The sequence below is a fragment of the Ananas comosus genome, linkage group 20 (genome assembly GCF_001540865.1).
Source record: "Ananas comosus cultivar F153 linkage group 20, ASM154086v1, whole genome shotgun sequence".
NCBI classification, from domain to species: domain Eukaryota; kingdom Viridiplantae; phylum Streptophyta; class Magnoliopsida; order Poales; family Bromeliaceae; genus Ananas; species Ananas comosus.
In genome coordinates this window covers 10,676,617-10,704,551 of record NC_033640.1, presented here as the reverse complement: position 1 = coordinate 10,704,551, position 27,935 = coordinate 10,676,617, and the positions used below count along the sequence as shown (strand labels likewise).

At 38.8% G+C, this 27,935-nt stretch overlaps 3 protein-coding genes across 3 annotated transcripts; 2 read left to right on the top strand and 1 right to left on the bottom strand.

Moving 5' to 3' along the window:
* On the bottom strand, nucleotides 1,187-5,622 carry LOC109725840 (short-chain dehydrogenase/reductase family 42E member 1). The gene is made up of 5 exons (XM_020255231.1): nucleotides 5,153-5,622; nucleotides 4,130-4,472; nucleotides 3,549-3,817; nucleotides 2,478-2,677; nucleotides 1,187-1,895 (listed from the first exon to the last, which is right to left on the bottom strand). Exons 1-5 carry the CDS (start codon nucleotides 5,340-5,342, stop codon nucleotides 1,461-1,463), a joined length of 1,437 nt encoding a protein of 478 aa, XP_020110820.1. The 5' UTR covers nucleotides 5,343-5,622; the 3' UTR covers nucleotides 1,187-1,460.
* Nucleotides 8,659-9,792, top strand: LOC109725841. The gene is made up of 3 exons (XM_020255232.1): nucleotides 8,659-9,193; nucleotides 9,286-9,396; nucleotides 9,509-9,792. The coding sequence occupies exons 1-2, from the start codon at nucleotides 8,770-8,772 to the stop codon at nucleotides 9,378-9,380; spliced, it is 519 nt and encodes a 172-aa protein (XP_020110821.1). The 5' UTR covers nucleotides 8,659-8,769; the 3' UTR covers nucleotides 9,381-9,396; nucleotides 9,509-9,792.
* Nucleotides 22,611-25,787, top strand: LOC109725924 (exopolygalacturonase). Its single transcript, XM_020255324.1, has 6 exons — nucleotides 22,611-22,835; nucleotides 23,409-23,549; nucleotides 23,688-23,864; nucleotides 24,232-24,521; nucleotides 24,722-24,950; nucleotides 25,186-25,787. The coding sequence occupies exons 1-6, from the start codon at nucleotides 22,698-22,700 to the stop codon at nucleotides 25,408-25,410; spliced, it is 1,200 nt and encodes a 399-aa protein (XP_020110913.1). The 5' UTR covers nucleotides 22,611-22,697; the 3' UTR covers nucleotides 25,411-25,787.

The window sequence follows — 27,935 nt, the reverse complement described above, 5'->3', positions numbered from 1 at the left end:
AATCCTTTTTAATTTTTAATTTTTAATTTTTTTTTTCAGAACAAATAAGAATATAAATTATTTCTAGCTATGATATCCTTTTAATAATTTAGAAACAAAGATTCCCCCCGGCCTGGTCCGGCCCGTCGCATGCTGGGCTGAGGGCCGTGCTCGGACGAGCGTCCGGAAATGTCGGCCCGGCTTGGGGGCGGCCTGAGGCTGAGTTTCAATTTGTAGACGCGCCAGGCCGGGCCTGAAAATGGGAGTTTCCAGGCCCGTTTCGGCCGGAAAAAAAGGTAGGCCCTAAGAAGACATAACGACGCGCTGCGGTAACCATACCCTCCCCACCACTCCCACAGTCCCACGACACGGTTGGACTCTGGTCGCTTGGGTGAGCTCACCCCACTTTACAATCATACAATGTCCCCCCACTCGCTCGAAAGGTTTTTTTTGGTTTTTTGCGGGTTGGTGCGTAAAGAAAAAAGGCGAGGTAACGATAAAAGGTTGTTCGTTATAAGTCTAATATGACAAAAAAAAAAAATATATATTCCAAACAAATTGCAAAGTTAGTTAGTTAATTAATTAATTAATTAAAAGTAAATAAGGTTTGAACAATATAATGGTTAAAAAATAGATCTATCAAATCAACAACAATAGATTAACTTCAAATAATAGATTCAAATTTAAAAGTGACATTTGATCTGCAATTTTAAATATAAATAATTTAAATTTTGGAATCAATTCAAATATTTAAATTTTGGGTATACATTACTTAAGAATTTGCATGTCATTGAACATATACAAAAAATACTTATGGTACAACTAAATATAAAATACACTTAGAAATAAATCGAATTTGTAAACAGACTAATTAAAAAGATAAATTCCTATGCCATCAAAAACCATTTAATATCTTCAAATTAAAATCCGAATTCATTTTCGCTTAAAATTTTATTTTTAGTTTAATTTAATTTAATTCGCAAGCGCAACGTGCATCACTCGTGCACTATAACTAAAAATACTTTAATTTTTGACAATTTTTCTTTGCATAATTTTGCCAGAAGCTATAATTTATTCAAGATTTGCCCATGAAAATCTGTAATCTTACGGCGCATAAGCAGATGAAAAGCTGATATTTGTCTGAAACCTGTTTATGTCCAATTCTCCCATCCGTCATTGCGCCAGGGATTTAGTCTTTACTCAGATCTTTCAATCAAGATTCTTGTAATTTAACTGCAATGCCTGCTTGATGTAACATCGGCTAGTACGTAGGAAAATTAGAGAGATGTAAATTACAAACAACCAGTACATCCAAGGATATGTCAAACAGCAACCAGCATAGATTGAGAGCAAAGAATTTTACAGCGTCTCAACCTTCAACAACAGTGATTGTTACAAAACTATTTCTGGGCATACCAATCCTGCACCTGCTCATTTGCAGATATCAGATCATGATGTTTGTTGTATAATAATATAGTGTCTCAGCTTCTAGCTCTCTTCAGGAGATATCTAAGCGAGAAGAAACCAAGGGCAAGGGTCTGCCAAAACCACCCTTTCGAATTCTCAGGATCAATCCTTCTCGCCAGCGACCATGCATAAAAAGCTTCTGCAACATGCAGCATAACTGCTACGATGAAGACGAGTCTGATTGCTAACATTGACCGGAGAAAGAAAAGGCTGAGGTTGTGTGCCCATCGCACCGGCTCTACTGGGGGAAGGAAACCGGCGCAGAACAGAATCGACATCCCCACAATAACAAAGAGCCACACATATATGGTTGGCCCATCTAATTCTTTCCTTTTCCTCTCCTGCCAATATGATATAGTCGCAGCCATGCCCTCCCGAGGGCTCACCATCGGCATGTACCCGAGCTCTTCTCTTGCTTTCAAAATGGAAAAGTAGTGAGTGACACCCACCTGTTCAAGGATACGTTAGGATTAGCTCTAAAAATTAGCTCGTGATAGTGATATGTTTGATTCACGACATGTTTACTTTGGTTTTAAGTTGTTCCAAATAAGGCCTTTGTAGACAACTTACAAACAGAGCCAAAGCTGCTACAGAATTATGACTAACCAGGATAAAAAGAATCGACTTAAATAGCTGTTCTAGGTGAGTTTCTATTTATTTTTTATAGTGATACAGATATTACAATATTCATCCATATCCCACAACCATATGCTACGTAACACGTCATAGCCACTCGCAAAGCATCATAAAGGCACATAAAACTTTTCCGTCCTTAACAGAGATGTCATATGTGTGACTGATTAAAATAATAGAAGAAATTTACATAGATCTCTAGAAATTTGCAATCTGATGCATCTGACTTATCACTCATGAAAGTTAATAGATATCGATTGATTCTCCACAAGGCACCTAATGCAACACATGACTACACCTCCAAGAGGTAAAAAACCAAGTGAACGAGTTACTATATATCCGCTAAAGCATGAGGATAGGACTGTTTAATAATAAGAAAGTGGATCAAGCATGCTGACCTTGTATACTTCAGCAGGAAGAAGTAGAGGTTGGGGAAGCCATCTACGATTAAGCCATGGATATAGCAGTGTATACATTATCCAGCAAACTCGTGATACGAGCAGTGCATGCTCAACTTTCAATGTTATTTTTGGCATATTATAGTCTAAACTTTGAAGTAGAGGGCAGACTATAAAGTCGAATGTGTTGACAGGAGAACCTGCAAAAAAGAAACAAAAAGAGAAGGAATGACTTTTGAATAGGAAAAAAGGAAGGCATGTGAAAGCTGAATATGGAAGAAAAGTAACTCATCAAAAAACCAGTTCACTTTGCAGCTTTATGGCCAACATAAATTGCCCAGCAAACATTTTACCTTAGCAATGAACAGTTTGTTTATGCTACAAGTCGAGCATCAACTTATAGATGACGTGAATAGTCAATACCTCGTAGGGGCTATTACCAGATACTTTCTAACCACAAGACATGCAGCTTGCAATCAAATTTGTGTATCTTAAAAGAGCTAAGTATCTTCATCCTGATTGTTACATACAGATCTACAAGGTTGTTCTCCTGCATTTAGCGGAATTGACTACAATGAAACAATCAGGAATTGACTATAATCAATCAGGAAGTTGTTCTCCCGATTGATTATATACAGCTAACTTTAAACTCATAACCAAGAAGGGTTCTCTTTACAGAACTACTATAATCAATCAGGAAGTTGTTCTCCCAATTGATTATATACAGCTAACTTTAAAATTATAACCAAGAAGGGTTCTCTTTACAGAACTTAGTACATTACCACATTAAGAAATACTTTCACTATAAATAGCATCATAATATGATACTTCAGAACTTGTCAACAAGAAGGACCATAGTAAAATCAATCTCAAAGTGACTAAAATTATAAATAATTAAGTTTTAGATCAATGTTATCTGTAATATCTGGTCATTTACTGCAAAATCTTCCATATAAGACAATATCAAGAGCCAAACATAAAACATACATTCAACGCAAAAGATGATGATAAATACATGATCAAAATTTCCGGTAATCTAACAAAGTTCAAACTCATATGTCTGATCATTACCATCGCATATGAAATATGGCTGACCAGCAGCGACAGGTTGTGCTCTGCCAGGAATGTCATCTAAAAGCCCCATGCTCGCCAATATCAGGGCAAGTACAAGGTTTTCCACATAAACCCAGTCTGTTTTTATGCTCGTACCGCCAACTTTAAAGAATAGTAGTCCCATTTTAGCAAGGGAGAGAATCCTTGGAAGGTGTCGCTCCTCACCAGGTCCATAAATACCAGCAGGACGAATAGCACAAGTATAGAGGCGGGTCCCACTCTTGTCCCTGAAATAAGAAAAGATAGTAATCTTATTTGAGAAGCAAAAACCAAGTAGCTAGCAGACATAATCTGAATTTTCTGTATTGAAAGAAGAAATGAGTTTGTGGGCTCTAAAAGCAGAATTTTCTATTCCCAGTTGCAGCGTTAAGCCGTTGAAGGGTCTTCACACAAAAACTACTAGAGATTCTTTGAATAGTGGTAGCACTTTTACAGAAGCGCCAGCACGGCCAAAAGGCCCTCAGCATCTATTTTACACAGTGCTTCTCAACAAAAGCATGAATAACAAATACACACGAAAGACGGTTCAAACTACTCACTTTGATGGGCGACCATTGCTCTTTAGGACCAGTTGTTCTGCGACTGATTTACTACGACCATACGGATCGACATGATCGTCGATTGGAAAATACTGCAGTGATTCATTACCATTCACAATTTCCTTTCCTCCAAAAACCACATTGCATGTACTCACATAGACGAGTCTTTTGACCCCAAGCTCATGGCAGACATCCAATATATTGCAGGTCCCGCTTATGTTAATGCCATCAACACGACCAGCCTGTAGCATTTCCTTCCCCGACATGCCATAAGAGGCGAGGTGGAAGACACAGTCAGCCCCACGTAAAGCTCTCTCAACATCCTTCTTTCGACGCACGTCTCCTGCAAATGTTTGAAACATCAGTCAAGGTACAAAATGACCTATTTAAAACTTTATTCTGTAAGTTGTTAAAAGAATTTTATTCACATTTTTGTTGCTTTTAGTATGTCCTACTCATGAATTCAGTGTTACTACTATTATGATTTTTTTTAAAAAACACTAGAAGCCCTTCAAGTGCTGTGTGTCATCGATTAAAAAAAAAAAAAAAAACAACTACAGGCATGCACACCTTACAAGGTATCCTCTTCGAAACCTTAAATTGTGTGCTTCTGGCAGAACGACGTTCAGTTTTTCGCTACTGGTCAATTGAAATCTCATTTTGTTTTTTGGAATTAATAAACTTGTTCTCGCCACTCTAACACCGCCATCACTGATGCGCCGAACTAGCTAGTAAACTACCACTAACTACCACCATTAGTTCAATTGGATTCTATCTGAAATCAGTTCCAGACACAACAACAGTGTTGAAGATCCCAGCAACAAGGTAAAGGTAAATGGTAGATACATGTACGTCGAGTGCAGGAATCATATCCATATCAGGCGATGATACTCATTTTCACCGCACGCATTGGAAAGATGATTACAAAATGCAGGTCCAAATCCCTTTTAATTCTCACTAAAAAGAAGAGAAGAAGAAGATCGGGAGAGTAGAATAAAGGGGGGATTAGGGTGGGGGGTGGACCTTGGATGCATCGAACACCGGCGCTGTGGAGATCGCGGGACCAGGGGGAGGAGGTGCGGAGGTCGAGGGATCGGACCTCGGCGGCCCCTCGGCGGGCGAGCTCCAAGCAAAGGGCGGATCCCACGAACCCTAATCCCCCCGTCACCACGAACCTGTTCCCGTCGATCCCCTCGCTCGCGCTCAGATGCATTTCCTCCTCTCTCTCTCTCTCTCTCTCTCTCTCTCTGAGCGACGAATGCGAAGGAACAAGGAAGAGTTGGGGAGTTGAAGCAGAGCTATTCTTGTTAGAGATCTGTTTTTTTTTTTTTTTTTTTATTAGTTTGGTTCATGTGCACCGGATCTATGAAAAAATAAATAGAATCGTATGAGAATGTTTTTTTTTTGGATCCTAATTTAAGTTGGAACCTGAGTGGACTAGGATTGGTTTCATGCAGAACTCTATATTCAATGATTATATTGAATTAGAGTAGGATTTAGCTAATATATATATATATATATGCACGTGGTACTACTTGAAAGTGTGGTGGTCAAAAATTAGTTAGAGGTTAGAGAGTTTAATTAAAAGGTGGCCGGTCTTTTTCTCTTGAGGCGGATGGTCTTGAAGGTGTGGTGGCCAAAAATTAGTTAGAAAGTCTAATTAAAAGGTAGCCGGTCTTTTCCTCCTGAGGCCCTACGACAGCAAGAGAAAGAGATAGGCTAATTAATTAAGTTATTGACGTCGTACGGTAGTGCTTCAAGGTGCGCGGCTTCCCCACGAATGCAATAGATTGAAGTCGGTGGCGGAGCGGCGGTTCTCGACCAAATTACCTGAGCAATTCGGATTCTTCAAAGCAACGGCATAAAAATTTTTGGTTAGAGTTTTTATACTTCTCTAATTTGATTTTCTCGGTTTTACGAAAAGTTTTTTCAGTATTTTTGTAGAGTTTTCATTAAAACAAGAGAAATGTGAGATTTACCATATATAAGGCTCTTGATTTTTATTCAGAGAAAATATAAGGTGTAAGCTTGTACTTCTATTTTTTCATATAGTGGAACACATCTCTCTCGCTCTCTCCGTGAACGTAGGCAATTGCCGAACCACGTAAATTTTGATTTTTTCTTTCTGCATTTATTTCTTTTATCGTTCGTTCGATTTTTTTTATTTTTCGTACATTTTTGTTGGTAGAGCATGATGGACAATTCGTCCGGTTCCCAACAAGTGGTATCAGAGCCTACGATTCGTGTTACATCAGAGATGTCGAAGGTCTCGCTTTTTAAGTTTGAGGTGGAGAAATTTGACGGTAAAAGAAACTTTGGTCTTTGGCAGAGAAGAGTGAAAGCCTTCTGGTTCAACAAGGCCTTCATAAGGCGTTTCTCATGTTGGTATTAGATTAGGATTCTCCCCTTATGGAATATCCTAATATTTATCCTAATTTAATTATAATTATTTAGTTCCATATTGAATAATAATTCTAATTGAATTATTGTATATTCCTATAAATGTATGAGACTAAATCTCCCATGATAATAATATATGAAATAAATATTCTCTTTTTCTCTTTGCGATTTACGGTACGTGCTAATCCATCCTTGGGCTAGGGTTTGCGGCATGTCCTTGCATCTGCTTCCCCTTAGGTGGAGCAGGACCGGACGCTAGAGCTGTTCTCTTCGACTCTGCATTCGTGAGGACGACAATAACACGTTTTGCTTGCGCACCAACATTGGTATCAAAGCAAATTATATAAGGGCGATCAATGTAAGTACCTTAAATTTTTTTTTTTAACAATTTAGAAAATAAATGTTGCGGACGTAGTTGGCGGGAGTAGGAGGAAGTATTGTGATGATTTTTCTTTGGATGAGCACTACAACAGAATTAGGTTATAGGGACACATGTTTGGGACACTTTTGTATAAGTGTCCCATTTATACTAAAGCTTAAAAAAATATCTACTAATGCGTAAATATAAAGCCCAATCCAACCAAAAATAAAAGATTATTCTACTCAATCCACCACACCCAGTACATTTGGCCCGATTACAAACAGAAAAGGAAAAAAAAAAAAGAAAAATTAATTACCATCTTTTCTTCTCTCTTCACTCAATCCATTGAAATTCTAGACGAAGAGCCCTTCCTGTCGTCCTTCTCCGCCACCGCAGCTAATGAGATAGAGTTTCGGCGGTTGCTAAATGCTTAAATAAGTGTTGGTAAATTAGCAGCACTCTTTTAGGTTATAGCGACACTCTTTAACTGTCACTATATATCTAGCGACCCTATATATAGCAATACTTTTTAAAAGTGTCGGTAATTTTAGCTAGTAGTACTTTTTTGACATGTACCTATATGTAAAAGTGTCGTTATAGACCGTTTTTGTTGTAGTGGGGAGGCTAATATCTTTCGGGAACCAAAATAATAATAATAATAATAATAATAATAATAATAATAATAATAACGTGGCCTCGTGATAATACAGGATGAGGTGTATCACGGCACATCCATCTAATTTTGTCATCACATAGCATGGCCGAAGCCATACGTCCTCATATGCATGTATGCATGCCAGCACAATCATCATGACAACAATTAGCGTTTATTTTTTCTTATTTCCAAAAGCATTGTTTTAAGTTTATATTTAATATCATCTTAGATTTTAATGCAATTAATTGATTATAGTTAATTAGTTAGACTTTTTTTTTTTTTTTTGAGAGAGATAGGTAGCACGCTACCGCTTCGTTTATTTCATTTAGAAATAAACTTAGCTAGAAATGTGAATCAACTAGGATTCGATCTTGAGTCTCGGATACCTACCACCACGCCCTTTGCCACTTGCTCTAAGGATGGTATCTGACTTGTTAACATGAATTTGCTAATTAAGGATTAGTTGCTCCAAGTGCTGTTATTTGCATCATACAACAAGTATGTATTGATACAATGAGCATGCAGATATTAAATTACTTTGCCATATATGCTCTGTATATTGAGTTCTAGCAAAATATTATAATCGTTCCTTAATTAGTGGATATTAATCATTATCAATGAATATTCATATAAACCTCAATGTTATTATTGGACTGTGATGTAAATCTAATTGCATTTAATTAGATTGATGAGATAAGGGTTGCCCTTGTTAATAGGCCTACTGTTCATTAATTGGTTGATGGTGCTTGAAACCAATAGACCTTGTTTGTTCCGAAAGTAGTCTTGTCATATTTGACTTTCTAATTTGATTAACAAAAAGCGTTAACTCTGAACTTTGATTCTATATGTTTCAGTATAGTTTTGGGCATCGAGTGCGCTTACATTAATTTAATTAGAATTTTGATATATGAAAGTTTGAGCATGTGTCAACATAAATAAATAAATAAATAAGTATACCCGACATCTTATTAGCTAATTGTGCTATTTAAACTGTAGTATAAATGGCATCGAAAAGCTTTTTGATGGATCTCCTGAAGGCCGAGACCTTGCAAGGGACAAATTATGACATGTGGCAGCGTAAGATACAATATCTTCTCCATGAGCAAGGCTTAATTAGGTGATCATCTTGAAAACTCAATAGAGAAGCCAACTGACGATAGCCCCCTTAATGATCGTAGACGCTATAATTCATGGGCTCGTAATGACAAAACTGCTTGTTACTTGATGCTTGGTAGCATGCGTAACGATTTAATTAAGCAATTTGAAATTCACAAAACTGCTAAAGAGATGTGGTCCGCTGTCAAGAAAGCATTTGGAAAATTGGACGCCTCGCGTATACAGGCTCTAACTATGACGTTCGAGACATACAAGATGCCTACTGGTGATTCTATGACAGATCATCTCAGAAAAATGGGCACCATGATTCGTGATCTTGAAGAAGCTGGAAGTTCTCTTTCTTCTACCCAACAAATTACAGGTGTACTTAGGTCTTTACCAGATTCCTGGGATACTATGAAAAAGGTGCTAATTCACAACAATCAGATTCAATCTTTTGAAGACCTATCACACCATCTTATCTTGGAGTTTGAGCTTGCAATCACTGAAGCCGCAGTCACCGCTCTCGTCACACAGCATAAGGAGTCAAAAGGTAAAAACTTTCAATAAAAAAGAAAGAATACTTTCTGGAAGCCATCAAAGAAGCAATTTAAGAAGAAATGAAATAGACGGTTTGTTGGGCAGAAACCGACCTCCAAACAAAAGCAAAAGTACCCTTTCAAAGGCAAAGGTTGCAACATTTGTTGGATTTGCGGACAGGAGGGCCACATGAAAAATGACTGTAACAAGTCCAAGGTATCCCATCTTGATAATTCTTCTTTTGATTCATCTATTCTTTCTCCATCTTTGGTTTGCACTGAGGCTTTCCTTACTGATTCAAATTGTTTGTCTTGGATCCTTGACTTAGGAGCCTCAAAACACATAACTTTTGACCGGAGCGGTTTCGCCTATTTTAGGAGCATTCCAAGGGGACAGCACAAAATATTTCTTGGGAATGACGCCACAGAGGAAGTGATCGGGGTGGGAGAATACCATCTTCGGGCAAGGATTGGCCGGACGTTGATTCTCAAGGATGTTTTGTATTCCCCTAAAATGTGAAGAAATTTAGTCTCTGTTTTAGCATTAGTATCTGATTCATTTGATGTTAGATTTTTTAAAAATAGAGCTTCTATTAAATTTCATGGCGTCTTGTATGCCTCGTGCAACATTCTCAATTAGTTTATTTATTCTTGAGTTGGATTGCTGTGTTAATTGCACTTCTTTTTTCCATTCCTCTATCTCTTCTGGTGACGCCCGAATCATTGATTCTGTCGTTTGGCATAATAGATTAGGGCACATCAGTCAGGACCAGTTGACTAGATTAGCAAGGGATGGTCTCTTAGGGTCGCTATCTCATCTTCACCTTCCCAAGTGTATTTCTTGTGTTCAAGGAAAACTTACTAGAAAGCCCTTTCCCAAAGCTACTAGATCAAATGGATTACTAGATATCATTCATTATGACATATGTGGTCCAATGAATATCTGAGCTAGAAATAATGCTTATTACTTTATCTCTTTCATCGATGATCACTCGCGATTCGGATATGTTTACCTTATTTCCCATAAGTCGGAAGCTCTAGATTGTTTTAAGAAGTATAAACTAAAAGTAGAGAATCAGCTTACTAGAAAGATTAAGATACTTCGCACTGACCGGGGTGGTGAATATAGTTCTCTTTTGTTCAAAACTTTATGTGAGGAGCATGGCATTAAAAGACAATTCACTATGCCTTATTCTTCGCAATCAAATAGTGTAGCTGAAAGGAGGAATATGACACTTCTTAACATGGTAAGGTCAATGATGGACCAAGCCAATCTTCCTTTATCTTTCTGGGGAGATGCCTTATTGACTGCAATGCGAGAGATCTCAGTCCGTTCTTTCTTCCGGTGGGTAAGTGTCAAGCAAGCAAGAATACTGATTTGGAATGACCCGAATGCAACTCAAGGCGAGTGCCGAGGGATATTTTGAATCGAGTTCCCTCAAAGTCTATTCCAAAAGCACCATATGAGATATGGACTGGGAGAAAGCCAATTTTGTGACACATGCGCCCTTGGGGCTGTTCTGGACATGTTCGAATTCCCTCCCATTTGATAAGCAAATTGGATTCTCGAGCCGTGGAGTGCATTTTTATTCGCTATTCAGAACATTCTAAAGGGTATGTCTTTATTTTTGAACGTAGTGGTGGAGAGATAGCTAAGGTGGAGTCTCATGATGTCGAGTTTTTTAAAGACTCTTTTCCTTATAGATCTGTGCATCGTGAAGCTGATGAATTTCATGAGACTTCAGATCCCGAAATTCCTATTTATGTAAATGAGCCCAGTGGGAGCAATACTAATACATCGAATAGCTTCCAACTTATTCGACGAGGAGAGCGTCAACGAATTGCAAAGAAATATTTTGAAATTGAAGGAAGAACAACAGCTTTTGTTTCCATTGATGCTGATGAGCCAACAACTTTGAAAAAAGCACTTGATTCACAGAATGCTGACAAATGACTAACTACGATGCATGAGGAACTTGACTCTATGATCAAAAATAAAGTTTGGGAGTTAGTTAGCCTTCTGGCTAAAAGAAAAGTAGTCGCAAATAAATGGGTACACAAAATAAAGAGAACGGCAAATCGATCCATTGACAAATTTAAAGCTCGGCTAGTAGCAAAGGTCTTCACTCAAATAGAGGGAATAAATTATGAAGAAACATTTTCACCCGTAGTAAAATTTACATCACTTCGGTTGATACTATCCCTTGTAGCCCGACTAGATTTAGAATTATTTCAAATGGATGTAAAAACTGCTTTTTTAAATGGTGATTTGGATGAAGAGATCTATATGAAGCAACCTACTGGTTTTGTTGTTCGAGGCAAGAGGACAAAGTTTGCAAACTTAGAAAATCCATTTATGGTCTTAAACAATCCTCGCGACAATGGTACACCAAATTTCACCTGGCCATTATCTCTTTCAATTTTTCCATAATTGAAGAGGATCATTGTGTTTATGTAAAGCGACTAACAAAAAGTTTTTTGATTTTGTCGTTATATGTTGATGATATTTTACTTGCTGGAAACGACATGCAATTGATTAATGCAACTCGTGATTGGTTATCCTCAAATTTTGATATGAAGGACATGGGCGAAGCCAATTACATTCTTAGTGTGAAAATTGTGCGGGACTGCTCAAGAAAATTTCTTGGTCTTTCAGAGGAGACCTATATTAAAAGGGTTTTAGAACGTTTTCAAATGCAAGATTGCAAACCGATTGATTCTCCCATCGATAAAGGATAAAAACTCTCAACCGCTATGTGTCCTTCTTCTACTCAAGAAAAGGCTAATATGAATCGAGTACCTTATGCTAGCGCAGTTGGCAGTCTCATGCATGCAATGTTATATACTCGACCAGATATAGCTTTTGCAGTAGGATTAGTAAGTAGATACCAAAGTAACCAAGGAATGGGTTATTGGAATGCTGTAAAGCGGATTCTGAGGTATCTTCGTGGCACTTCGGATTATATGATTTGTTATGGAGGATCTGATCTACATATTAAGGCTTATACTGATGCCAATTAGGCAAATGACCTAGATGATCGTAAATCTACTTCAGGTTCTCTGTTCTTGTTTAGGGGTGGTGTTGTATCTTGGAGGAGCAAGAAACAGAAAACAATTGCTTTATCAATGATGGAAGCGGAATATATTGCTTGCTGTGCTGCAAAGAAGGAGGCAGTTTGGATCCACCGTTTCTTATGTAGTCTTGGAATTTTTGACTCTGCCATAGAATCAATCAAGATCTTTTGTGATAGTACTGCTGCTATTGATTTTTCTAAAGATGCTAAGTTTCATGATAGAACTAAACATATTAATACTAGATACCATTTTGTCCGTCTCATGATAAACGAGAGAAAAGAAGTAGTGATATCTCATGTACCGTCTAAAGAGATGTTGGCTGACTCTCTTACTAAGCCAATTCTCTGTGATGCTTTTTCGTCTCATGTTAGAGCCATGGGACTTCGTCGGTTTTGAGAGATTTGATAACCTAGTTTGTTATAAGATTGTAATATAGTTTTGATAGTTCTTTTATCTAACTGGTAAATATATATATAGTATTTTTGTCACTTGTGCTCATTGATGTCATAATCTAATTTCGAACTTTCAGCTTGTGTGGTGTGTTTTTGTCGGTATACCATATTATATGTATTGCACATGATGACACATGCCGCGCCATTTTATAGCGCCATGTCAAGTTTATAATGTTAAATTAGTCGGCGAGCTAAGATATGCTTTATCTCAGGCAATACCACCCTCTAAGCCCAAGAGGCTGGATGAGGATGAGGCTTGTGCGTTGCGCACGATCAGCCGCTCCGACCATATTATCTTAGTGGGAGATTGTGTCTTCGGGCAAATCTCCAATACGATAGGGCCTTTGGTAGGTCGCTAAAACCGAATGAGATCAATGCCTTGGGCATTGGACATCTCAAGATAGACTTTTAGTAAGTTGATTTCGGTTTGGTCGGAATGAGATTCTTATAGTAAATTGAGAATCGACATGAGAGATAGTATTGCACCTTAACACATATATATCACTCATGTGGCTCGTAGGGGCCGATAGGTGTTGCAACTTAACCGTGTGGTGTGTTTTACCTTACTGTAATTGTTTAAAAGGCTTACGGAGCACCTTTGATACACACCTGATGTGTTGCACGTTCCCCAGGACCTCACTACCTACAACGACATGATTACCCTAGAATCGTCGTTATGGGATATTATAGCCGGTCTTGTAGGTGACCTTCATGACCTGAAAACTCATTGTTCCATCATAGAGAGCAGTTGGCTAATACCTGCTTCTTTGATTTACGTACCTATGGTTATGTTTATGATTTAGCCGAATGGGCGTATTTTGGGAAAGCGATCAGCCATATGTTTCTCTAACATGGACAGAATAAGAAGAATCCATCAGTTTATACTTGATTTACATTCACTTTGACCTTTGACTAGCCCGGGCTTATAACTATTGTTGTAAAACAAAAGGACATATTTTAAATAAATCTATATATATGTAAATAAATAATTACAACATGTTTTCTTAAGAAGTCAGAGAGATTGTGCATGTAATGAACCATTGTGGTCTCGGGTTGAGAGCTTTGGTTTTAGTATTTACTTGATGGGTCCAGGTTAGGCTGGCAGAGTAGATGTACCATGATCGGTCAGGTGGAGATTTGACATGGTTTCTCTTAAGAATCGACGGAGAGGCACTCCAGAGGTCCCACGCTGCATCCCTTCTTATATGCACCGGTTAAGATCGTCTAGGGAGATGTGATAATTATGATGCCAAATTTTCAATTCTGTAATATCCCTCATTGGAGAAGTGGGAGATGTTGGCATTAGATGAGGATTCTTCTCTTATGGGATATCCTAATATTAATCCTAATCTAATTATAATTATTTAGTCCCATATTGAATAATAATCCTAATTGGATTATTGTATATTCCTATAAATATATGAGACTAAATCTCCCATGATAATAATATATAAAATAAATATTCTCCTTCTCTCTTCGCGATCTACGGTACGTGCCTATCCATTCTTAGGCTAGGGTTTGCGGCGTGGATTTGCATCTACTTCCCCTTAGGTGGAGCAGGACTGGACACTGGAGCGGTTCTCTTCTACTCTGCATTCGTGAGGACAACAATAACATGTTTCCTCTTGTGCACCAACAGCTCGAAAATCAAAAAAGTCGACATTGATCAGCGACAAAGATTGGGAGGAGATTGATCTGCGAGCGGTAAATACAATTATATTGTGTCTAGCAGATGAGGTGATGTATAACGTCATGGATAAAAAAACTACAGCTGGCATGTGGAACAAGCTAGAGAAGTTGTACATGAAAAAAGCCTCTAGAACGTGATGTATCTAAAGCAAAAATTATATGAACTACGCATGACGGAAGGTACGACAATAACGGAACACTTTAACATCTTTAATAAAATTATTGCAGATTTGCTCAGCATTAATGTTAAGGTTGACGAGGACGATAATGAGTTGATTTTTCTTGCATCACTTACGTCGTCCTACAATCACTTGGTGACCACCATACTGTACGGGAAGCAAACTCTAAAGATGGAAGATGTTACATCGACACTTTTATCTGAAGAGATCAGGTTGCAGGCGAGTACCGAAAAAAGCAGTGAAGGTTTGGTCATAAATGATACAGGTGGAGGAAGTGGACGATCTAGCGAACGTGATGCAGATAGAGGAAGATCCCATTTCAAGTCAAAATCGAAAAAGGTGAAGTGTTACTTTTGCAAGAAAGATGGCCACATGAAAAAGAACTGCAAAAGGAGGAAGGCTTGGCTGCGAAATCAGAATTCCTCTGCAGATACGACGAGCGTAGCCAGTGATTTCGGTCAGGACGCCTTGACGGTTACAACAGATTCTGAATCTCTCGATGATTGGATATTGGATTCGGGTTTTTCTTATCACATAGCTCCATATAGGTCTTTATTTGATACTTATAAGTCTTGCGAAGTCAATAGTGTTATGATGGGTAATCGCACTAGCTGCAAGATTGTCGGTATCAGAACAATAAAAATAAAGATGTTTGATGGTGTGGTAAGGACGTTGACGGATGTGAGACACATTCCGAATCTTAGGTTAAATCTATATAACTTGGTACTCTTGACTCTATTGGCTGTTCTATTAGCATTTCAGGTGGAGTCGTTAAGGTAAAAAAGGATGCGATGGCCATCATGAAGGGAGAGAAAAAAGGGAATCTGTATAGGCTGATCGGTGAGTCAGTGTCACGCCCTGCCGCAAGACCGCTACCAATTTGGTCTGGTTCGGGCGCGCCGGACGGACGCCGAACGGACAGCACCTCCCCTGTCCGCCCAAAGCTCAACACAGGATCATGTACAAAGAATTTGCCCAGGGATAATTCAATACATACACGATCCAACAAGGAGAGAAGCACAAAGAGTGCAATACAACAAGAGCAAGTAACACAAGTATACATACAAGTGCAAAAAGAGAGATACATCTAGCTATTACATCACATTCCACTTTTACATCTTTGATTACATTTACATTTTCATCATCACCCAAAATGAATACATATTCCACTCACATGCATCTAGGTACAATGTACTCTCCAAAATACAACCATGCTACCTATGTACACGAGGGTACTCTAGTACAAAAGGAAAGCTCTACTAGCTAGCTAGGGCGCTACGCCCTTACCGCGATCACCTGCCGGTCCGCTCTCGCGTGTACCTATACCCCAAAACCACACGGGGTGAGAACTATATAAATATAGTTCCTAGTGGGTTCGGCCACCGACTCCGCCGATCTTCCCACTAGGTCTAAGCTGGCACAAATAGATAGATAGATATTGAACTGCAACTATGATCTATTGTGCCGTCAAATGCAAGCAATGCATGAAATATCGTCTAGCAATAAGCCTACTATCATGATAATATGCTTCAACAATGTAATGAATACAAATACAACATAGTTATGCAATCCACTAACATATACTATGTCTAATCAGGGGATGAATGCAAATCCACTTATACTATTCATATCGTTACCCAATCCACTAGGCTACCCCGCCTAAGATCTCAAATCTCATAGGTACTCACACCACAATCTAGTAGGTGAAGAGGTGAAGAGCTACCCCTGACTGATATCTCAAATTTCATAGGTGAGGAGCTACCCCGCTCTTATCTCACCCGTCTTACATCTCAAAGGTAATAGATGAAGAGCTACTCCGCTCTAATCTCATAGATATTGAGCTGCCCTGCTCAATCTCATAGGGAAAAGGCTACCCTGCCCTTCGCCCCAACTTACGTCCCAGTCCAATGGGTGAGGAGCTACCCCGCTCGTATCCCACCCAGTGAGCTACCCCGCTCGTGTGACAACTCCGGCAATGGGTGAGGAGCTACCCCGCTCGTATCCCACCCAGTGAGCTACCCCGCTCATGAGCTACCCCGCTCGTGTGACAACTCTGGCAATGGGTGAGGAGCTACCCCGCTCGTATCCCACCCAGTGAGCTACCCCGCTCGTGAGCTACCCAGCTCGTGTGATAACTCCGGAGTGCACTGCTTGTGTGGAGCGACCACCACAAGCTCAAAACAGACTTGTGAGTATAATCCAATCCTCGCCAACTGAGGATACCCTGTTAACTAGGTTAACAAACACTCGAAAATCCACCTATCCCTAGGTCCATGTCAAGTGTCTCAACCACACTAATCAACTCACATTAGGGAATTGAACTATCCCTATGTTTGATGCCATAGTGTCTCAATTACACTAGTTCTCATGCAATATGCCATGACTAGGGAAACTCACCTATTCCCTATGCTCAATGTCACAAGTGTTTCTATTACACTAAGTTCCAATGCCACTCGTCATGTTGTTATCATTGTTTACATGCTACTCGTCCAAGTCATAGTGTTTTCTATACACTAGTTCGCATGTCACTAGTTTTCATCATCAAGTCCGAGTTCACCGTTTTCTTATCACTATAAGATTTTATGTCACAAACCCTAATCCTCATGCATTCTAGATTTAAGTGTCAAGTCCATAATGCTACACAACTAGACATGCATGCAAGGAAATAGAAATGCAACTATACATACATCCTATAATGCATAAGAACAATATGTGCAATATGACCAAAAATCTAACTCGGACATAGAAGGAAGCCCAGTTGCTTCGGGATGGACACCCCCCCACCTTTTATCGCTATCACGAGGCTAGGGTTCCGATTTGGTGATTTTTGGAAGCTTTCACCACGAGCTGCGGCAATCTGTACCTTAACGGCTTCGTTCTTTAATATCTTCACGTAGCCTCGTCGTATCGCCGAACCGACTTCGCCAACGCTTCAGAAAACCTAGCAATTAGGTTTATACATGATCAATTTAGATCAAAACCCCTCACAAGTAAAACCCCTCTTTTGGAGCCCTAACATGCAATTACCTCCAAATAATCCAAATTAAATGGAGCAACATGCTAAGAATGGTCATTAGAGGCTACTAGAACACTTAAGGTTAAGGATTAAGCCAAATCCTAAAAGTTTACCAAAATGTGAAAGCCGAGACGGAAGCACGCCGCTCCAACGGGCACACGAAAGCTCAATCCGTCACTCCCAACGAGTTCGCAAGCTCGTTCTCCGCCAACGCCGTGAATTTGGGCGAAAGATCTAGAGAGATGAGAGAGTTATTTAGAGAGAGAAAGTGAGGATTTCTCTCACTACCACCATGAACGTGTGGTGTTGTGGGGGTGGTGGTGGCTGTGAAGAAGAAGAAGACTAGAAGCTTCTACTTATAGTCAACACCCCAATAGTAGCATACACTATTCACTTCAGGCAGTACGAAATCTGATATCTTTCGCCGGAGCCCTCTGAATATCCGTTTGAGCTCAAATTTGACAGTTATGTTTGGTTTTGCTTAACTTAACGAAAGAAATTTTAATCTTTCAGTTTCGACCCCATTTGGTCACCGAAAACTGTGCCGAACTGCAATCTTTATCAGATGGCTTTCGGATTTTATTTCTCACTCTACGGGTGTCAGAAAAATACGAAACTTTAAATCTAGCCTCATAAGAATAATTCTGGCTTATCCTCCAGTTTTCAGAATTTTCTGACACTATGCGTTTTCTGCTAATTTATCTGCCCCGTTTCATACAGAAAATTCTAAATCTTCTGTTTTCGCTCCGATTTCAACACGGGCCATTCTAGACTTATATTTTATGTCTATAAGTCCAATAAAATAGTATTTCACACTATTTTCATTTATATTTATTTTTATATTAAAATTTCAGCATACTACACCCCACCGCAACTTCATAATTTAAGAAGTTCGGTACCTTACANTACTATTTTTATTTATTTTCACTTTTACATTTAATATCCGGTATGTTACATTCCACCACAACCTCACCGGAACCATTCAAATGGCTTTCCAATCAAATGTACACCGTAGCTTCATAATTTTAGAAGTCCGGTACCTTACAGTCAGTGATCGGAGGCGTTGCGGTAACATCCTCAGAAGATCATGATGCTGATGATACGGAGCTCTCGCACATGAGACTAGCCCACATGAGTGAAAGAGGGATGTTGGAACTGCATAAAAGGGGAGTGCTCAAAGGTATTAAATCTTGTAAACTCAATTTCTACAAATATTATTTATTTGGAAAATAAAAAATGTTGAGTTTCAGGACCTCCAGTCATAAAAGTAAAAGTATACTTGAGTACATCCATGCAGATGTGTGGGGACCGGCTCCGGTGACTTCGAAAGGTGGTGCGTGATATTTTATTACATTTATCGATGATTTCTCCCGTAAGGTTTGGGTCTTCTTCATGAAGGAAAAGTCTGAGACATTTATAAAGTTTAGATATTGGAAGAAAAAAGTGGAGAAACAAGCTGGGAAGCAGGTCAAGGTTCTTTGAACGGACAATGGTGGAGAGTTCACTTCTCGGGAGTTTAAAAAATTCTGCAAGGATGAATGTATTGTACGTCATTACACTGTTCCAGGAACTGCACAGCAGAATGGGATTGCAGAAAGGATGAACCGGACACTGCTAAAATGTGCCAGATCCATGAGGTTATGTGCAGATTTGCCAAAGGAGTTCCGGGCTGAAGCAGTAGACATAGCGTGCTATATTGTAAATCGATCTCCTGCCACAACAATCGAACTCAAAACACGGAAGGAAGTATGGATAGGTAAACTTGCAGATTATTCCTCCTTAGGGGGTCTTTGGTTGTCCTGCTTATATCCATATTTAGAAAAATCAGCGCACAAAATTAGACTCGAAGTCCAAGCCCTGCATATTTCTTGGGTATGATATAGGGATTAAAGGATACAAGCTGTAGGACCCTATCGCCAAGAAGAAGGTGATTAATAGGGACATAGTTTTTGACGAAAAAGCTATGCCGCGTAAAGATCAATAGAAGGCCTAACATGAAGAACAATTAAAAACTACGCAGATCCAGGTGGAGCGGCAAGAGGGTGTAGATGATCAGGTGGAGCAACCTCACTATCAAGATGATCATGGTACACAAAGTGATCTGATTGAAAGTACTTCGAAGGAGCGCTACTCTATCGCTAAAGGAGGGAAAGGAGACAGATCCGTTCACCTTTACGGTACAGGTTGGAGGATGTGGTGTCTTATGCCTTATTAATTACATCAGATGATCATACTTCCTATGAAGAGGCGATGTAGGACAGAGATAGTGGCAGATAGATGGTGGCTATGACAGAAGAGATAGAGTCTCTACAGAAGAATCAGACGTAGGATCTGATTCCATTACCGGAAGGAAAAAGATCCATCAGTTGCAAATGGATCTACAAAAAAAAGCAGGGTGCAGATGGAGAATCAGAAAAATTCAAGGTGCAGTTAGTAGCCAAGGGCTATGCGCAAGTAAAGGGAGTTGTTTTCAATGAGATATTCTCACCGGTGGTAAAGCACGCATCGATCAGGATGCTTCTAGCTATGGTGGCTATGTTTGATTTAGAGCTTCAGCAGCTTGACGTTCGAACCGCATTTCTTCATGTGGATCTAGTAGAAAAAATTTATATGGAACAACCTCAAGACTTTTTTCAGCCAGGGAAGGAGAATCTAATGTGCAAACTGAAAAGATCTCTCTACGGTTTGAAGCAGGCACCGAGGCAGTGGTATTAGCAGTTTTACGGGTTTATCATCGAGCATAGTTATAGTAGAAGTTTATATGATAGTTGTGTTTACTATCGAAGGCTTGAAGATGGTTCGTTTATTCTGCTTATGCTATATGTAGATGATATTCTTATAGCAGCTAAAAATCAGATGAAGTGCAACAATTAAAGGATCAGTTGAGCCGAGAATTTGACATAAAGGACCTTGAAGGTGCTAGGAAAATCCTAGGTATGGAGATTAGATGCGACCGCATACAGGGTAAGTTATGATCGCAGAAGACATATATATGAGCTATTATAAAGCAATTTAATATATCATAGGCGAAGGCGATCAAGACTCTATTAGCCCAACACTTCAAACTTTCTAAAGAGATGTGTCCTAAGACGGATGAGGAGATTACTTCTATGTCAAAGATACCATATGCTACTGCAGTAGGTTGCCTGATGTATGCTATGATTTGCACTAGGTCTGATCTTTCACATGCAGTTAGTGTTGTTAGTCGGTATATGTCGAATCCAGAAAAACAACATTGGGAGGCCGTGAAGTGGATTTTGCGGTATCTGAAGGGCACATCAGATAAAGGTATTTTCTACTAAAAAAATTCTGGTAATGATGAAGTGAAAGGGTTTGTAGATTCCGACTATACGGGTGATTTGGACAGGCGTAGGTCTATTACAGGTTACGTCTTTCTGCTGGGCGGCGGACCTATCAGTTGGAAGTCTACTACGTTGCAGCGCACTGTAGCCTTGTCAACTACAGAAGCAGAGTATATGGCGGCAATTGAAGCAGCTAAGGAAGCTGTCTGGTTTAGAGGCTTGGTTGGTGAACTCGGAATCATATAGGAAAAAATGATTATCGGTTGTGATAGTCAGAGTGCTATATGTCTCGCCAGGAATCCAGTTTACCATGGGAGGGCAAAGCACATAGAAATCAAATATCACAAATTACGGGAGCTCACTAATGAGGATGATGGAGAAATTTGGTCTTCTCTAATTTGGTCTTCTCGGTTTTACGAAAAGCTTTTTAGGTAATTTCTTTTGGAGTTTTCGTTGGAATAAGAGAAATGAGGGATTCACCATAAAGCTCTTGGTTTTTATCCGGAGAAGACATAAGGCATATGTTTATACTTCTATTTCTTCATATAGTGAAATACATTTCTCTCGCTCTCCCCGTGGACGTAGGCAATTGCCGAACCGCGTAAATCTTGTTTTTTTCTTTCTGCATTTATTTCTTTTATCGCTCGTTCGATTTTCTCTATTTTTCGTGCATTTTTGTTGATAGCGCATGACGAACGATTCATCCAGTTCCCAACAATTCCCACTATCGTCGCTGCTGGGCCTGCAGAATCGTTACGTGCGTGTACATAAGGCCCAATAAATGTATACACCTGTCTAAAATTCCTCGAGGCCCAGTTGCCTCATGTTTTTTATAGGCCCAGTTGCATCACTCTTTGTAGCCCAATTTATTTTCTGTGAATGATGCTGAGTAGAGCGTACTATTGCCCAACCCCCAGCCTGGAACCGTAATTAGAGTTCATCCACAGTAGACTCAGAATCCATACGTACCTAAGCAATAAGAATTTGAGCACTGTTAGATCCAGTTGTTAATACATGTCCAAAGAAAACTAAAGTAGGATCAGTTTGCTATGTGTAACTCTATCGTGAGCGTCTGATAAGTGATGACTTAATTATGTGCCAAATAATCTGCATCTTAAAATTTTTGGTCTTCTTATTCTGTTACTACAGTAGAAAAGGAGACGCGAGCAAAATGAGCTTTTTATCCTAATCGTTACAACAGTAAATAACTTGTTAAATAAGCATGCTTAATTTAGAATGGAAATGTACGATCGACCAGCTTAGCTCTAACTGATTACTTCGTTACAAAAGACGGCCGGGGACAGATGCTCTGCAATACAAAAACGCCGAAGAAACGGAGACAACCTCGCCACATCACTCACACGTTGCGATCGATTGGGAGCTGTAGGTATGTGTATATATATATATATATATCTCAACCATCTGCAACCGATCGAGTTTAACTTAATTAAACCAACTAAGAAGAAACAAAAAAACCCTTTCATCTCTGTCTCTGACATGCACGCAACGTGTGGTGGGAGAAGAGAAGGCATCATGTATGCTAGTTAGTTGTTGCTAAAAATGGAAGGGGGAAGAGGGTGGTCTAAACCTACATCTAATGCTCTGAAAGAAAGCGGTTGGGAACAGGTGGTGGGAGTGGGAGGTCATGGAAGTTACGTACCTCCTCCTTCTATTTTATCTCCCTATCTCTCTCTCTCTCTCCCTCTTCAGACATTTAATTAAGCTCTGCTATTCTTTATCTTTATTATTAAGGAAAGCATAAGACATACACATAAGAAAGGAATTAATTTACATACATACAAATCATGAAGCTTTTGGTCCTGTTTGCTTTAGCATGTGCTTGCTTCGCTGGTAATGCTGCAGGTCGGAGGAGAACAAGCCCCACTTCTTTCAACGTCCTGCATTTTGGCGCCCGAGCAGACGGGCTCACCGATGATAGCAATGTAATTATTCGTTCATTCATGTTATTTGTTGTTTGTAGATTTTAGCTTTATGGTTGCATGTTCTACCTTCTACGTACGTATGTGTTCTTTGGTATCATATAGTTTGTTCTTCGGTTCATCGATCTGTCTAATCCTGACTCTAAAATGATACGTCGGTTTTCGTGAATCTCTGACCGACGATGCCTAACGCGAATCAATCTCCCTTTTCTTGTTCGGAGAAATCTGTAAACATGCACGCACACATAAAAGCTTCAATTCCGTTTCTCGAAAGCTATATTCATTCGGGATTTGAATATTTTCTTCATACTTCGGCTGGACTATTATATATATATGGTTGTGGCGAATCGAGAACTAAGCTTTAATGCCCGCTAAGATCGAACACCTTGATGTGCTATGAGCTCAACCTCAAACATTTTAAAATGAGCTTTTCAATAACAAAAAAATAAAAAATAAATAAAAAAAAATGGAAACATGGCTTCATTTTTCTTTTTTCCTTTTATATATAAACAGGGCTGTAACTTGAGCTTTCTTTTTTTCTTTCGCCACCTGAATCTCACTTCTAACGCAATGCAGGCATTCATGGAAGCATGGAAGGCGGCGTGTGCATCGAGCGGCACGGTCAGGCTTCACATTCCGAGGGGGACTTATTTCGTCGGCCCCGTCAAGTTTACGGGCCCTTGTGTAAATGTTCATTCCTTAACAGTTTATATGAAGGCAAGCTCATTCAAACATTCAAAGAAAAAGCTCTAAACTTTTAACTCCATACGCCTCGATTGAAGGAGACACAATTGCATAAGCGAACTTGTCAGAATTAATTGCTGTAGCTAACGACATTATATAATGCGCATGCAGGGATACTTGAAGGCATCTACTGATCTGAGCAAGTATGTGAAGGGCGATGATTGGATCGAGATCGGATGGGTCGATAGGTTGACATTGACTGGATTCGGGACTTTTGATGGCCAAGGATCTGTTTCATGGCCTTACAACAATTGCCCAACGAAGAAGAATTGCAAAGTTCTCCCGACTGTGAGCATTCGAATCCAAACAAATATCATTTGAATTCGTTCCTCGTATGCTTTTGAGCATTAGTTACTGACACTTTTGAGTGCTTTTGTTCATACTTCTAACCTGGAGAATCTTATCACTAGAACATGTGGGGCATAGCTTGAGAGCTTGCAGTACAATTTTCCTCCAATTGTTATCATGCAAAATCGTAGCAAAGCTTTAAATCGTGCCATACGAGTTTCTCTGACTAAGTTCTTAGAAGAATGTTGAAAACATTCTTATGTTAGTGTTCTCTATAACGTATTTAATAATTACCTCCTCTGCTTAATTAGTTGTTATAGTTTTCAATTGAAAGCTAAACATATCAAGTTTTTTGTGCTATTTTCAGTCGATTAAGTTTGTCGCAGCCAATAACACAGTGGTGAGGGGTATAACATCTGTGAATAGTAAGTTCTTCCACATTGCCGCTGTGGGTTGTAATAACTTCTGGGCAAGCAATATCAGGATCACTGCACCCTCAGATAGCCCGAACACTGATGGAATTCACATCGAACGTAGCTCGGGCGTTACTATATACAGCTCTGTGATCGGAACTGGCGACGACTGCATCTCTATAGGACAGGGGAACTCGCATGTGCTTCTAAGTGGGATCAAATGTGGACCCGGGCATGGTATCAGGTGAATTCTAATACTCTCCTCTCTCATTAACCCGTGTTCGGTTGTCGATTCTGAGTGTGAAAGTCGCCTAAGAAGGATTCCTTTCTTACAATTCACACTTTTTTTTTTTCTTTTTTCTTTTTTCTTTTTTTCATCATAAGAATCATGCTCGGTACCGCAAGAAGATACTATTTCGAGCCTAATTTTGTTTTATGTTGAAGTGTTGGGAGCTTAGGAAGGTACCAGAATGAAGGAGATGTGAGGGGGCTCGTAGTTAGAGATTGCACTCTCGCTGGAACGACGAACGGGCTAAGGATAAAGACATGGGAGAATTCTCCTGGAAGTAGCTTGGCGACGAACATGACTTTCCAGAATATAGTGATGAAGAGCGTGGCAAATCCCATTATTATCGACCAGACGTATTGCCCTTACATGTCCTGTTCTTCAAAGGTAATTAGCAAGCTATTACTCTATTGCATCAACAGTAATTGTAGTTTTGGATCTTGAAAACGCTTGGAATTCTTTTGCATTTCATGAAGTTTGTTGTAAGCCAATCTCATCTCACCAGCTAATGCCTCGAACGTGCAGATTAGTTTGCAGCAAAAGAAACAACTCCCGTGTTTCGATACGAAATTCAAATCGAAGCATACCTTGTTTTTCTTTTTTTCTGATGCTTGAAATGCAGGTGCCATCTCGTGTTAAGATCAGCGACATCTCCTTCAGGAGCATACGAGGAACATCGACAACCCCCGTGGCCGTGACTTTCCGGTGCAGCAGAGGGATCCCGTGCCAGAATATCAATCTCCACGACGTCCACCTAAGATACGTGGGGCGGGAACCTGCGACCGCCCAGTGCTTGAACATTAAGGCTAGGTATAGTGGGATGCAAATCCCTCCGCCATGCAAGTAAAAACGAGTAGTAGTACTAGTTGCAAATTATCAGAAAAAGAAAGGAAGAAAAAGAAAAAGAAAAAGAAAAAAAAACAAGAAATAGCAGTAGTATGAGGCGCAGGCCAAAACAGGTGTGTAAGTGCCTAATGGGTAAACTCATTGAAGGGGGTAGCAAGCCATTTGAACTCATGCATGAGTCATGACCAGCTTAGCCAAGTCCAGTAAGAGGGTACGGGGAGACCTGCTCATTAATTTGAGCTAGAATTTGACTGTATTTTGGGCTTCCAAGGATTGCACGGTGAAATGGGCTTCATGATTCTTTACTAACTAATTCAACATTATCCCATATACGCCGCAGTGTATTATTTGTGTTATCAATATTAATGAAATTATTATATACCAAGTCAAACCCTGTTGTTTGCTCAGTTAAGCCTATGTTTTTGTTCTTCCTTCTTAGGAAGAATTAGGCCAAACCAAATGAAATGCAGCTTTTGACTTTTTCTTTCTTTTCTTTTTTCTTTTCTTGAGAAAATTAAACTACCTTTTAGGTCGACGGAGATTTAGATTGATTCCTTTACCTGACCTTCAAAATGCGGCATTTGAGATCAAATTCAAAATAAAATAAATAAATCTTTTTCTCCGATATCTTAGCTGCTTTTGGTTGATAAATCATATTAGTGCAACCAGTTAGATCTACGTTGAATACATTATTAACTACAACTTTTCTGTAACTTCTTTATCAATTAACCATCATAGCTTATAATGATGGTGCGGTTTAGAAACTGTCAATACACTTATACTGGTAATAACAATTTTAATTACATTATATCAATATACACTTAAAATATATATATATATATATATATATATATATATATATAAAGTTTCTTCTTTTTTTTTCTATTTTAATGAACATAAGTACACAAGCAAATCTACACAACCAAGAACTGCTACATAATGGGAAGATGAAAAATAAATAAAAATACAGTTCCTTATGGTAAACTAAAGCAAGAAAAATCAAAGTGACCGTCTTTATAACTTGCTAGGTTGACCTTGACCACAGTGCTACCCTTTGGAGAGCATGAAGGGCTACTAATCCCAAACATAATCCCAAAAAAAATCTAGGAATATCCGAGTATATATGTACACAAAATAAAATTAAAAAAGGAGGAAAATTGAAGGAATGGAATGAGATGTAAAGATGCTTCTTTAATAAAAGTATCATTATTTCAACACTATAGTTTAATTTGCCTCCTACGAACGTGTACATGCTATTTTTACCTTCTTTTTTTTTTTTCTTATATATATTAAGATAACACTGCTGTAGAGGCTAGATAAATTTCTCCATCAAATTACCCAACCAACAGGAGGATCAGTTCCCCATAATAATTGGAGAGGAGGATATATCGGAGAGATCCAATATATAAATGATAAGTAGCACAAAATGTAATAAAAATTATGCTTTTACACCAATAGTAACAGATTTATGAGGAATTTTTTGGAATAATAATAATAATAATAATAATAATCAGGAAAAAGTTACAAATTGGCACATAGAGTTGTGGCGATTTGCTCTTCATTACCCTTGAGGATACGTTTTGAGGTATTAATGTACACTAATTTGGATTAAAAATCCAGATCACACTTGCAAGAGAAGTATACAGTATACACCAGCGTATATCTCAAAGCTAGAGGTTTAAAAATCCCGTCTAAGTAGTTATATATATATATATATATATATATATATATATATATATATATATATNACTTAACTAGAAATGTGAATACATTATGATTCAAATTTGAGACATCGAGTACCAACCATCAAGCTCTTTGCTACTTGCGCTAGGGACGGTCAATAGTAGTTAAATATATATGATATATAATCAAGAGAAGTACATACATCAATATTTAGCCAAATAATTTGGATTGTAGAATTTGATTATAATAATTTAAAATTTTGAATTTAAAATTATTTATTAAAAATTATAATAAATTAAAATTTGATAACCAAAATGTCTCGTGCCGGACCAAAAAAGTAATTTACCCTAACATATAATAGTTTAATTTTAAATGTTTTTCGAAAAATATATAGCATACTATCTGCTTTATTTGTAACGAACATAAACTTAACAACAAGTAGTAAGACAACTAAATCTTAGAAAACAAAAAACAGAAAAAAAAAATACAGTACAAAAAAAAAAAAAAAAAAAAAGAACCTTGCAAAGAAAAGCTTGGAATAGACACGCCTTCCTACTAATACATACATCATCATTTAGCCGTGCAGAACAACTTCCAAACATTTGCTAGGCATTTGACTTTTCTGGACTGAGGAACTTTCCGAACTACCCTCAATGGGTTGAAGTCTGGATTTCTAGAAACCATCTTGTTTCTTTCTAACCAAAGGTCCAAAGCATCCGTCAGATTGCTCTTAGCAGACTGATCATCGCCACTCTTCTTCGAGACTTGAGAGTTTTGAGTGCCTAGCATGTCAATAATGGCGTGCGCAAGCACAAATTTCTTTTCTATCTACGCCAAATTGGC